Source organism: Tupaia chinensis, unplaced genomic scaffold, assembly GCF_000334495.1.
Source record: "Tupaia chinensis unplaced genomic scaffold, TupChi_1.0 Scaffold138619_1, whole genome shotgun sequence".
Lineage (NCBI taxonomy): Eukaryota > Metazoa > Chordata > Mammalia > Scandentia > Tupaiidae > Tupaia > Tupaia belangeri.
The window spans coordinates 496,562-509,439 of NW_006198512.1; the positions used below are offsets into that span (position 1 = coordinate 496,562).

General features: G+C 42.3%; 2 protein-coding genes across 2 annotated transcripts in view; one reads left to right on the forward strand and one right to left on the reverse strand.

Moving 5' to 3' along the window:
- Positions 1-12,878, forward strand: part of CENPP (centromere protein P) — a 273,851-nt gene that overhangs the window by 117,972 nt on the left and 143,001 nt on the right. The gene's annotated exons all lie outside the window — the stretch shown is intronic.
- ASPN (asporin) overlaps positions 8,769-12,878 on the reverse strand; it is a 33,382-nt gene continuing 29,272 nt past the window's right edge. Inside the window, exon 8 of the mRNA XM_006161457.3 lies at positions 8,769-10,014. Coding sequence (XP_006161519.1) covers positions 9,817-10,014 — 198 coding nt within the window. The 3' untranslated portion in view covers positions 8,769-9,816. The remainder of the gene's footprint in view (positions 10,015-12,878) is intronic.

The window sequence follows — 12,878 nt, forward strand, 5'->3', positions numbered from 1 at the left end:
GAAAGAGAGAAAGCAAACCGCCAGGTACAGGACTCGGACCGTGGTCAGCATGTGGGAGTGTCCAGCACCTTAACCACCATGCCACCTGCTGGTCCCCAAAACATTATAAATTTAAATCTAGATATATGTAAAAAGAATACCACATTATGATCAAGTGGTACTTTTTCCAGGAATTCTAAGTTGGTTTGAAAAATGGCCACTGAGACTCACACTATTTAGCAGAATGCAGACAAGCTATGTCATCATTTCAGTGAATAAAGAAAGAGTATTTGATGAACATAAACACCATTGTCATGATGAAAACTTTCAGCCAAGTGGGAATAGAAAGACCTTCTTCAGTCTGATAATGAATCTACAAAACCTTTTGCCACTGAATGTTGGTAACCTGAGGAAATACTGAGTCCCGCCCACCCTTCCGCCAAGTTCAGAGCACAGCAGGATGTTCGCTTCCTTCCAAGTTTATATTGGAGCACCGCACAGTGAAATGCAAGGTGAGAAAATGAAATAAAAGGAATACAAATTTTAAAAATTAATTTAAAACTATTTTTAGTTGCAGCTGACATAATTGTATTTATAAAAATCTAAAAGACTCTATAAACAAGATACTGCAATAAGTGAAGTCAGCAAGATTGCTGATTATCATGTCATGAAAAAACCATCTTAGACAATGTCCCAGCAACACAAAGGTAGAAAATAAGATTAAAAAAAGAAAAATTAACCTATCAGTAACCCAAAACTAACTCTTTAAAAAAATGTATAAGGGGGCCAGCAGGTGGCATGGTGGTTGAATGACTAGATTCCCACTGTAGACTGTGCAGTTCAAGTCCCAGACCCAGCAACTTGAAAAACACTCTGGGCACATGTGCGTGAGTTCTTAAAATCCCAAGAGGAGAATGGAGGAAAAGGGATTATAATGTGATTATCCTTCTAAGGGGTGATTTCTCACCCCCCCCCTCCCCTCTCTCTCTCTCTCTCTCTCACACACACACAAACACACACACACGCACATGCAAACACAAATACCCTATAGCAAATTTTTTAAAATGTATAAGACTATTATCTGAACATTACAGAACAATGTGCGGAAGGAAATTAAGGAGTAACTAGTTTAGGGGCCAGCAGGTGGTGCAGTGGTTAAAGTGGCTGGATCCCATGTGCTGTACTGCTTGTTTCAAGGCCAGACTGGCAGCTTAAAACACATCCGGGTGAGTGTGCATGTGTGCATGTACCCAAAGCATCACGAACAATGTGCGGAAGGAAATTAAGGAGTAACTAGTTTAGGGGCCAGCAGGTGGTGCAGTGGTTAAAGTGGCTGGATCCCATGTGCTGTACTGCTTGTTTCAAGGCCAGACTGGCAGCTTAAAACACATCCGGGTGAGTGTGCATGTGTGCATGTACCCAAAGCATCACGAACAATGTGCGGAAGGAAATTAAGGAGTAACTAGTTTAGGGGCCAGCAGGTGGTGCAGTGGTTAAAGTGGCTGGATCCCATGTGCTGTACTGCTTGTTTCAAGGCCAGACTGGCAGCTTAAAACACATCCGGGTGAGTGTGCATGTGTGCATGTACCCAAAGCATCACGAACAATGTGCGGAAGGAAATTAAGGAGTAACTAGTTTAGGGGCCAGCAGGTGGTGCAGTGGTTAAAGTGGCTGGATCCCATGTGCTGTACTGCTTGTTTCAAGGCCAGACTGGCAGCTTAAAACACATCCGGGTGAGTGTGCATGTGTGCATGTACCCAAAGCATCACGAACAATGTGCGGAAGGAAATTAAGGAGTAACTAGTTTAGGGGCCAGCAGGTGGTGCAGTGGTTAAAGTGGCTGGATCCCATGTGCTGTACTGCTTGTTTCAAGGCCAGACTGGCAGCTTAAAACACATCCGGGTGAGTGTGCATGTGTGCATGTACCCAAAGCATCACGAACAATGTGCGGAAGGAAATTAAGGAGTAACTAGTTTAGGGGCCAGCAGGTGGTGCAGTGGTTAAAGTGGCTGGATCCCATGTGCTGTACTGCTTGTTTCAAGGCCAGACTGGCAGCTTAAAACACATCCGGGTGAGTGTGCATGTGTGCATGTACCCAAAGCATCACGAACAATGTGCGGAAGGAAATTAAGGAGTAACTAGTTTAGGGGCCAGCAGGTGGTGCAGTGGTTAAAGTGGCTGGATCCCATGTGCTGTACTGCTTGTTTCAAGGCCAGACTGGCAGCTTAAAACACATCCGGGTGAGTGTGCATGTGTGCATGTACCCAAAGCATCACGAACAATGTGCGGAAGGAAATTAAGGAGTAACTAGTTTAGGGGCCAGCAGGTGGTGCAGTGGTTAAAGTGGCTGGATCCCATGTGCTGTACTGCTTGTTTCAAGGCCAGACTGGCAGCTTAAAACACATCCGGGTGAGTGTGCATGTGTGCATGTACCCAAAGCATCACGAGCAGAAGGGATTGCATTGTAACCATCACCCCAGGAATGCTTTCTCTCTCTCGGTTTTTCTCTCGCGAGTACACGTGTGCCATAGCAAAAATTTTAAAAAAAAAATCAAGCTTGTTGATTGAAAGAGTCAGTATTGGCAGATGTCAGTTCTCTCCAAAGCACTCTACAGATTTACTGTAATTCCAGTAAAAATCTCGATTGTTTTTGTGTCATTTTATAATCTTTTTCTAAAAGTAATACAGAAATGCAGAGAACCTAGACTAATCAGGACAGTTCTGAGCAAGAACAACAAAGCCCGAGGACTTGTCTAGCATTGCTAAATTTCAAGACTTAGATTCATGGAACTAAAATTTAGACTTTAGAAGCAGGTAGAGCACTCAGAAGTAAGCTAGACGTATAGGCTTACTTGTTTATGGTAAAGACACCACTGCAATTCAGTGGGGACAAGATGATTTTTTTCAAGTTGCCAGATGGCTTGTGCACTCGTGAGAAAAAGAGAGAGGGGAGAAATCACCCGTCAATGGGAGTGGTCGTGCTCAGCCCCTCTTCCTCCATTTCTCCATCCTGTCAGGATTTGGGGCACACACACACATGTGTCTGGTGAATTTCTCATGCCATTGGAGCTGGCACTTGAAGTGCAGCTGGCCATGTGGGATCCAGCTCACTTAACCACTTGGCCATGGATCCGGCCCCAATGGTAATCTTTTCAATAAAAGATATGGAGCAATTTGATGTTTGTAAGGGAGAAATATGAATCTTGACGCAAATCTTACACCAAATATAAAAATTAATTCAAGATGAGTCCTGGATCTCAAATATGAAAGATAAAGTAATGCAACCTGCTTCAGAAGAGAACTTGATGAATTTGTTAAGTCCCTTGGGGTAAACAAAGATTTTTTAAACAGGACATTAAAAACACTAGTCACTCAGGTGACTGGGTGAAAGAATCTATTCTCAAGCTTCCCATAGCCAATGATAGAAACCTATTCATGCCTTCCATAACATGAATAAACATGTATTTGGAAACAGTGCTGTCTGCTTCTGTCTGTTGTGCAGAGTGGCAGTTTGACTGCTGCAGTAAATGTTGTCTATAGTTGAACTTCATGGTGAATTGAGCCACTAAAGTGGAAAAAGAAATGCAAGATGAAAATGCATTGTGCTCTGGGAACCAGCAGTTAGCGTAATGGCTATGTCGCTGGATTCCCACGTAGTCGACCACGGTTCGTGTCCTGGACCCGGTGGCTTAAAACTCACGCCGGGCACGTGTGCGTGCGTGCCCAAGATCCCGAGAGGAGAATAGAGGAGAAGGGATTGCGGCGTGACCATCCCCCCTGGGGGGTGATTTCTCGCTTTCTGTCTCTATGTCTCTCTCTGTCTGTCTGGCGAGCGCACGCGCCCTACAGTGAAAATCTCTCCAAAAAAAGAAAAAAATGCATTGTGCTCTTAGGACGAGGATAAAAAGGTTGTCTTTCTCGGGGCCAGCAGATGGCACTGAGGTTACTTACATCACTGGATTCCCACATGGCCCACCACAATTCAAGCCCCAGACCTAGTGGCTTGAAACTCACACTGGGCATGTGTCCGTATGTGCCCAAAATCCCACAAGGAAAATGGAGGAGAAAGGATTGCAGCGTGGCCATCCCCCCTGGGGGGGTGATACCGCACTTTCTTTCTCTCTCTCTCTCTCTCTCTCTCTCTCTCTCTCTTTCTCCCACTCTCTCTGGTGAGTATACATGTCCTAAGGAAAAAAAAAACACCTCTTAAAATAGAAAAGAAAAAGTTTGTCTTTCTCTTCACTAATAAGTGTCCTTCAGTGTTTTCATTCAGAAACATATATTCACCCAAGGTGGTGTGCTAACCTGTGGTGATGGAGAGACAAAGCGAATGCAAAGATGACTATAATGGTCCTTGCAAAGATGATTATAATGATATCCAGAATGCTGTGGAGAATGTGAAAGGAAGGCCCAATGTATACATAGTTGTACTGAAACTGTGCTGGGAGAATTCGCAGGACGAGCCCACTTCTGTTCATGGAAGAACCAGGAAGACGAGCCTATGTGATGATTTGACGTTTGTGATTAGGTGTGGTTTTGATGGATACAGAGGATGGCGGGAATGACACAGAAATCAGAAAATGCAGTGCTTTTGAGAAACAGCAAGTAGTCTTGAGGAAGAACGTGAAACGAAAAGGTTCAGAATCATTATCTGAACATAGAGTTTGGTTCTAAAACATTTAAGTAAGAAGTTAAATAAGCTGATGAGATTCAGTTATCAGTGGAAACTGCTATAGGCTTTTTGATGAAGGAAGTGATGTGATCAATCCAGATGATGTGCAGGTCAGTTTGGTTGGTGATATGGATGCCTGGCAAACTGAGGCCAAAACCCTGTTTTGATAAACCAACTAGAAGATGGTGCGATTACAGTACAAGGACAGAGGACAGAGGAGAAGAATGGGTCATGCACCAGGGGAAGATAGGGCGGGACTCGGTACCAGGTCAGCCCAGAAGCCCCAGAGGGTCAGGAGTGAGCCCTCAGACGTAGGGAGGAAAGAGTCAAGAAGGATAGTATGGGTTGAAGGAATTCATTTGTAATGTTGATTTTTAGTGAGGTTTATGGCACCAAATATATAGGTTTGCTTTGGAAGTTATGGGAGAGGTCAGTGTTGATCTGGGGATTCCAGATCTGCCACAAGTTATTTCATCTTTGTTCCTCAGTTTCCACACCCAAAAAAATGGGTATAAATAGTGGTTCCTACCTCAGAGGGCTATTGCAAAGGTTAAATTAGTGAATGTAGTAAGGTATTTGGGAGAATGCTTGGAGTGTTCTTTACATATCAGCTGTTATTTTGCATACTGCTGTTTAAGGCATAACACGACTTTGGGGAAATGGACAGGAGCGCTGTCAGGGCACTGCAATAGATTTCGGTTGTGAGTGGAAGGCCATGAGCTCTGAGGAAGTGGTGGAATTAGGAAGGAAGAGAAGTAACTGGTAAAAGGGAACCAAACAGGAGCTTTGCCACGCAACTTGTTTCAGTGATTCACTGGGTCATTGTATTAAAGTGCTGTTTGTCTCATGAATACTGACGATCATGTTTTGTTGTAGTAATTGGGAGGAAATAAAGATGGGTGGTTGTTCGAGGGGGTTCTGAGACCAGAAATTGAAGCAGGTTACTCCATTGAGGATTTAGCAGACATTTCATATCCGATGGTAACTTACAGATGGGAGAAGGCAGGAGACAGACTCTTCTATGCAGGCAGCTGTGGGTGGTGGCTCTCCTACTGGCAGCTGGGAAGCAGAGGGGATGGCCGAGAAGCTGAACCTGGGGCAAACTGGGCAGAAGACCCTCATTGGGGTAGGTGTGACTGCCCCTGGGCGGAAGGTGTCATCTTCCCTCTCTTGAGGCATTGTTGTCTTAGACAAGCATGGTTTAACTTACACAGAAAGTCCTGCTGGAAACTAGTGAAACTACTCCAGGCAGAGAAGGGACTACGTTGTGTTGGTTCTTATAAGATGGAGCCAGTTCAGTATGTTCACACGGTGGTCACTGAGACTGCTGCCTTGAAGTCCTTAATAAACTAACTCACTTGTTGTCAATTCATAATGGATGTCAAGTGGGTAATATTTTGTATTTACCATAAAATTTGTTTGTGGCAGAAACATTTAATGAAGTTTGGGTTGTTTGTGTATTGTTAGTAATTTGTATTTTTGCAAATTTATAACCAAAAATGACTAACAGTTGTGGGATGGAAAACACAAGCATTAAACACAGGAAATTAATTGCAGACATTTTAGTAAGCATTCCCATTACTTAAACATTTTTGCTCCTTCCTTTTTAGAAAAATATGAACCTAACTATCTTAAACTCCCCTATTCAGACTACAGACTAAGCCATTTGTATAGATGATTTAACCTTAGCATTAACTTAGGGGTTTCATTATTGATTTTGTTGTTGTTGTTGTTTTAAAGAGAGATTTTTGCTATAGGGCATGTGTGCTTGCTAGAGAAACAGAGAAAGCAAGAAATCACACCGTAGGGGTGATGGCCACACTGCAACCCCTTCTCCAGTCTCCACTCTGGATTTTGGGCATATATACACACGCGCCCGGTGTGAGTTTTAAGCTGCCAGATTCGGAACTTGAGCTGTAGCCAACTACTCCCAAAAATGTCACCATTTTTAAGGATTTTATAATTTTTCATTTTTCTTATCAGTCAAAAGTTGTACAGTAATTTATGAGCCTTTACGACGCATCTTTTTTTTTTAACATTTCAATTTTTTTCTTTAAAAGGAGTGAGTTGTGTACAGGGGGGCTAAATGCTTTATAGACAAGGGAAAAAACTGCGCTAGAACCAACTTATCATCATTATCTTCACCTTCATCCTCTACATCTTCCTCTTCTTCCTTATCTTCTTCATCTTCCTCATTATGGTCCTCCTCCTTTTTCTTGCTTTCAGCCTTGACAACACCCCTTATTGTGGCATCAGGCTTTCCTTTAGCTCCGTGTGCAGCAATATCCTTTTCGTACTTTTCCTTGAGCTTAGCAGCCTTCTTTCCATAAGGCTGTTGATCATTTGCAGCAGTGCTATTCAACAGCTCTCCCAGTTTCTTTGCAACATCACCAATGCATAGGCCAGGATGTTCTCCTTTGATTTGGGGCGATATTCAGAACAGCACAAGAAAAAGGCCGAAGGAGGCCTCTTGGGTGCATTGGGATCCTTAAATTTCTTTTTTGTTACCCCTTTAGGAGGGATATAGGGTTTCGTTTCTCTTTCCTAACGGGCCTAGTCTGCCTTTGCCATATCTTCAAACTTTCCTTTCTCTTTAGCAGACATGGTCCTCCACCTCTCTGAGCACTTCTTAGAAAACTCTGAGAAGTTGACTGAAGCATCTGGGTGCTTCTTCTTGTGCTCCTCCCGGCAAGTTTGCACAAAGAATGCATGTGATGACAGTTTGCCTCTCTGCTTCTTAGGATCTCCTTTACCCATGTTTAGTTAGGTTTCCTCCGCGAGGCACAGAGTCGCCATGTGCCCCAGCGCTGTCTCTATGGAGCTCAATGTACTGCAATGGCTTCACGAGGCATCTTCACATACATTTTCTTTTACCATTCCATTCTTACAGCAACCTAATTGATTAGCAATGCCACGCCTTCCCTTTATCCACAGAAAGCAGGTGCCAAGGGGGGATGACTTGCCCCAACCATAAATGGAGCTGCGTTTCCAACTCAAACCCCTATGTCCCTGAGCTCTTCCAGGCTTATCATGACTGGTGGTTAACTTTTATCTTTTTAATCACACATAGTGTCATCTTTACAACTTTCACAAGAGGAGTTCTCAGCTGAGATTTTACCCCACCTCCTCCTGCTCCACCCAAGACACTTGATGGTGTGTGGAGAAATGGCTGACAGTAGGGAGTGAAGCTATGTGTATGGCTGCCGTCTAGTGAGCAAGGCCAGGAAGCTGCTCAGTATTCAGTGGTGCTACAGCGTAGCCCCTGCCACAAAGTGGTCCAGCCCCAAAAATCAGTAGAGCCAAAGTTAAGAACTCTGCCGTGCAGAATGAGATCTTACTCATTACTCACCTTGGTATCCAAACCCTCCATGCCTCCACCTCATATAATAGATACTATTCTTCCTTTCCCAAAAAAGTACTTAAAATCTTTTTTTTTCTTTTTTTTTTTTTTTTTTTGAGAGGTTTTCGCTATAAGGCGCCGGCGCTCACCAGACAGACAGAGACAGACATAGAGACAGAAAGCAAGAAATCACCCCCCAGGGGGGATCGTCACGCTGCAATCCCTTCTCCTCCATTCTCCTCCTCTCAGGATCTTGGGCACGCATTATACATTACCCAAAAATTCCCAAAAAAGTATTTTTTTTTTTTTTTTTTTTTTTTTTTTGAGAGGTTTTCGCTATAGGGCGCGTGCGCTCACCAGACAGACAGAGACAGACATAGAGACAGAAAGCAAGAAATCACCCCCCAGGGGGGATCGTCACGCTGCAATCCCTTCTCCTCCATTCTCCTCCTCTCAGGATCTTGGGCACGCACGCACACGCACCTGGCGTGAGTTTTAAGCCACCAGGTCCAGGACGTGAACCATGGTCGACTACGTGGGAGTCCAGCGACATAGCCATTATGCTAACTGCTGGTTCTCAAAATCATTTTGAGATAGTTTAATATAAAGGTGGTTACTTTCGTAGCACAGGACTTATATTATGTATTTAATACCATTAAGGATAAATATTAATATTACTCTAAAATGTAAAATTAATAAATATACATGTTCGTTTTCTAAAAACGTTTCTGTTCCTGAGTGGGAGAAAATAATTGAACCAAAGCACAAATATTTTATTTCAGACCAATAATTTTAATGTTTTCTCTGTTTCCTAATTGAATGTATTGTTAAATGTCAATGAAAAACACACGAAACACTGTTAACTTCCATACAGAGCATTGTTTCGTCTGTTCTGTTCGATGCTCTGCCTGTGTGGTTATGCCAGGTGAGTTTCGCAGAGTTTGCAGTCCGTCTGTTTCTGAAGAGACATATTGGTCGAATTGATAGTGTCCAGTCTTTTCCAAACAAGATCTTTGAAAGGGACATTTCAGAAATACTCCTTAGACTTGAGGTGACAGCGTTCTGTAACATAACACTCGACATGCTATTTAAAGCTTATAATAACTGATAATAACAATGTGAGTTGCAGATTCTACATAAATACTCACTGCACACTTATACAGCGGTTTTATACCAACGTAGTAATAATTAGAAGAAGCACACGCACTGCACCCCAACCTCCTCTGGGGTGGACAGCAACTGTTGCCTCGGCGATGAACACTGCTGATGACTTTAGTGTAAAAACAGTTGTCAACATCAGAGAGGGAATTTCAATAGGATTATATCAAACCATATTTCAGCATGAGAAGAAATCATTACAGTACTACCCAAGTTATTAAAGAAAGAGTAAGAATAGAATAATATACTCTTCTCTAAGTGTTCTTGTCTGTTTTGTGTTTCTAACAGCAAGTGATAGAGCACAAATTTTGTTAAGTCAAGCATTCCACTTACAGTCCAGTCCTTTTAAAGAAGGTACTTGTTAACAACATATTAAATACTAAATGTCCTTTTTTGTTACTGAGAAAGGAATGGTTAAGCATGAGATTTATGCAGACTAATTTGTATGCAAAAGGAAACCGCAATAAATGCTTTTCTCTTAATCTTTATATATCAATAGTTTGGCAAAATTCTATTGAAATTTTTTGTCATAAAATAAGGCAGAGAACTTACCGCACAGTAATAGATTTTCGCTTGTGTGTATAATATTACCATGACCAATAGAGTTCAAGTATCCCAAATGTAAGACTTTCTGAATTTTACATCAAATGGACATTACTAATTACGACTACTTTCTGAAGTTTCCAAGCTGAACACTCATTCTGCTCAAAACACAACGAAATACTGCAGGTTGTATTTCCCAGTACTTCACTGGGTTGTTGAATAAACTTATTGCACTGTATAAAGATTTCTTCATTTTTGGCACTGTCGGACAGAAGTCATTCACTCCCACTTTTGTAATTGAATTAGAATGAAGGAAGATTATCTGTTGTGGTAGGAAAAGAGAATGGATTAAAAATACCCTGTAAATGTAAAGGGATATCTTCATTTTATAGTCAACACTTACTTGTGAGTTTATTCATCTGTTTTTTTTCTTCTGTTTGAATGTATTTTTACTTAAAATAGTATACCCATGTATACGTATTTCATATCCAAATGACTCAAACTTATGTATCCTACTCCACAGCGTTCAGGATGCAGGGGGGTGAGAGGCGGTGACATGGGACCCTTGCCAAGGCTCAAAGAGCATACTGCATGATCACCTCAGGCACTTTCCTCCTCTCTCTGTCTGTCTGTCTTACTTGTAGTCATGCACCAAGTAACCACATTGCTTTGTCCATCACAGATCACACATGATAGCAGTCATATCGGACTGAAACGGAGCTGAGAAATGCCTGTGCCTGATAACATCATAGCATCACAGTGCAGCGTGCTACCTACTCAGGCGTCTGTGGCACTGCAGGTGGAAAGAAGCCAGTGGCACAGCGGATCATAGAAAAGAATCTTAACACATGCAGTTACATACAGTGCGGAATCTGATGGGGATAATAAGTTACTATTATGGTATCTTTTAACTCCATAAGATATACAAGTACTTGACACTGTGTTACCGGTAAATGCCATAAGTTTGAAGCCTAGGAACCATAAGCTGTACCGTATGGCCTAGGTATATAATACACTGTAACATGGCCTAGATATGTAATACATTGTACCATGGCGGGGTGTATGATACACTAGACCATGTGCCCTAGGTGTGTAATACATTGTACCATGGCCTGGGTGTATAATACACTATACCATATGGCCTAGGTGTGTAAATACACTATACCATATGGCCTAGGTGTGTAATACACTATACTATATGGCCTAGGTGTGTAATATGTTGTACCATGGCCTAGGTATGTAATATGCTGTACTGTAGACTACAATGTAATACACCATACCATGGCCTGGGTGTATAATACGTTGTACCATGGCGTAGGTGTATAATATGCTATACTATATGGCTAGGTGTATAATATGCTGTACCATGGCCTGAGTATATAATATGCTATACCATGGTCTAGGTGTATAATATGGTACACTATATGGCCTAGGTGTGTAGTACACTATACCATATGACTACAGGTGTAATACACTGCACCATCTCAGTTTATGTAAGTACACTGATATCTACACAACAACGAAATCACGTAATCACACATTTCTCAGAACACATCCCTGACATCAAACTATGTATGACCTTGTGTGTACACGCATATCTATATGGTTACTTCAGTGCCATATTTACAATATGTGCTTAAAAGTATTATCAGTGAGTAAGCAAATGAAGCAATGAATGAGCTAATAGTGTGAATATGAGGAATTGTTAGATGGCGTTTTTTTGTGTTAAAGGGAAAGAAGTGTAGAACTGCTTTCGTGTAAGTTTTTTTAAAAAGATCTTTCCATTAACATTTTACATGCATATTTTTAACATGGCACTACTAGTTGAATCTTTCATTTGTACCAGTCGACTGATCACAGCTGAATAGGCTGTGCATGTCTTTTTAAATAATTGCTCTGAATGACTGGTGGGTGTAGGAACTTTTATTCATTCCCTCTAACAACCCTTCTGATTCCTTTTGGCCTGTTCTGGCAGCAGTGAGATTTCTGGGATATAAAAGTACCTATTTAGCCACAGCATTTTGGCATGTCAGAATTAGGAGACTTTGCTGGCAAAGCTGAGATATTGGCTTTGGCTGGTTTTACCCTAGAATCTGCCTTTACATCATGCTATTATGAAAATTCTAGGCATTGCTGAAATGTTTGAGTTTGGTGTTCATTTACCCTCTCTCTTATATTCTTAGGGATTCTGTGGCAGGCACTTATGTTTGGTTTCTGTACGTTTCCCCAGCTGCTCAGTATCAGCGTAAGGTATACTTCTCCGTAACACTAACCTCACTGGGATTGAAAACATGCCACACACAAGTGTGTTTATTACTGTGTGGAAATCCACTGAACCATATACCTGTGACTTATGTTCTCTGTTTGTGTCATGATTCTGTTCATTAAGAAAATATTAGTAGCGGGGAACCAGCAGTTAGCGTAATGGCTATGTCGCTGGACTCCCACGTAGTCGACCGCGGTTCGCGTCCCGGACCCGGTGGCTTAAAACTCACGCCCGGGCGCGTGTGCGTACGTGCCCAAGATCCCGAGAGGAGAATGGAGGAGAAGGGATTGCGGCGTGACCATCCCCCCTGGGGGGTGATTTCTCGCTTTCTGTCTCTATGTCTCTCTCTGTCTGTCTGGCGAGCGCACGCGCCCTATAGCGGAAAAAAAAAAAAACCTCTCCAAAAAAAGTTTCAGTTTCTCAAGATGCTAAAAAGTTCTAGAAGAAAATGTTAGTAGGGCTGGCAGGTGGTATGGTGGTTGAATTGCTGGACTCCCACATGGCCAATTGCTATTCGAGACCTAGACCTGGTGGCTTGCTTTCTCTCTCTGTCTCTCTCTGTCTCTGTCTCTCTCTCTCTCTCTCTGTGTCTCTCTGGTCAAGTTAAATAAATAATAATGATGAATAAAATTCAATTAACAATAATTCTTTAAAAAGAAAGAAAATGTTAGCAAAAGGGCAAGTAGATTATAGAGGGACCAGAAGCTGGATTAGAGTTTGGAGCAAAGCAAGCAAAAATGAGGTCAAGGACGGGACCTCTAGAGAGGCACCCCAGGCCATGCTCACGGCTGCACAGGTGCCTAGAGGCTACACTGTGCACTTGCAGAGGTCGCCTTGAAATCCACACCTGCCTTTGCTGATGGCTGTGCTTCCCGGGAGGGCAGCGAATGACATTTGTTTACAGATAGACAGGAAGAAAA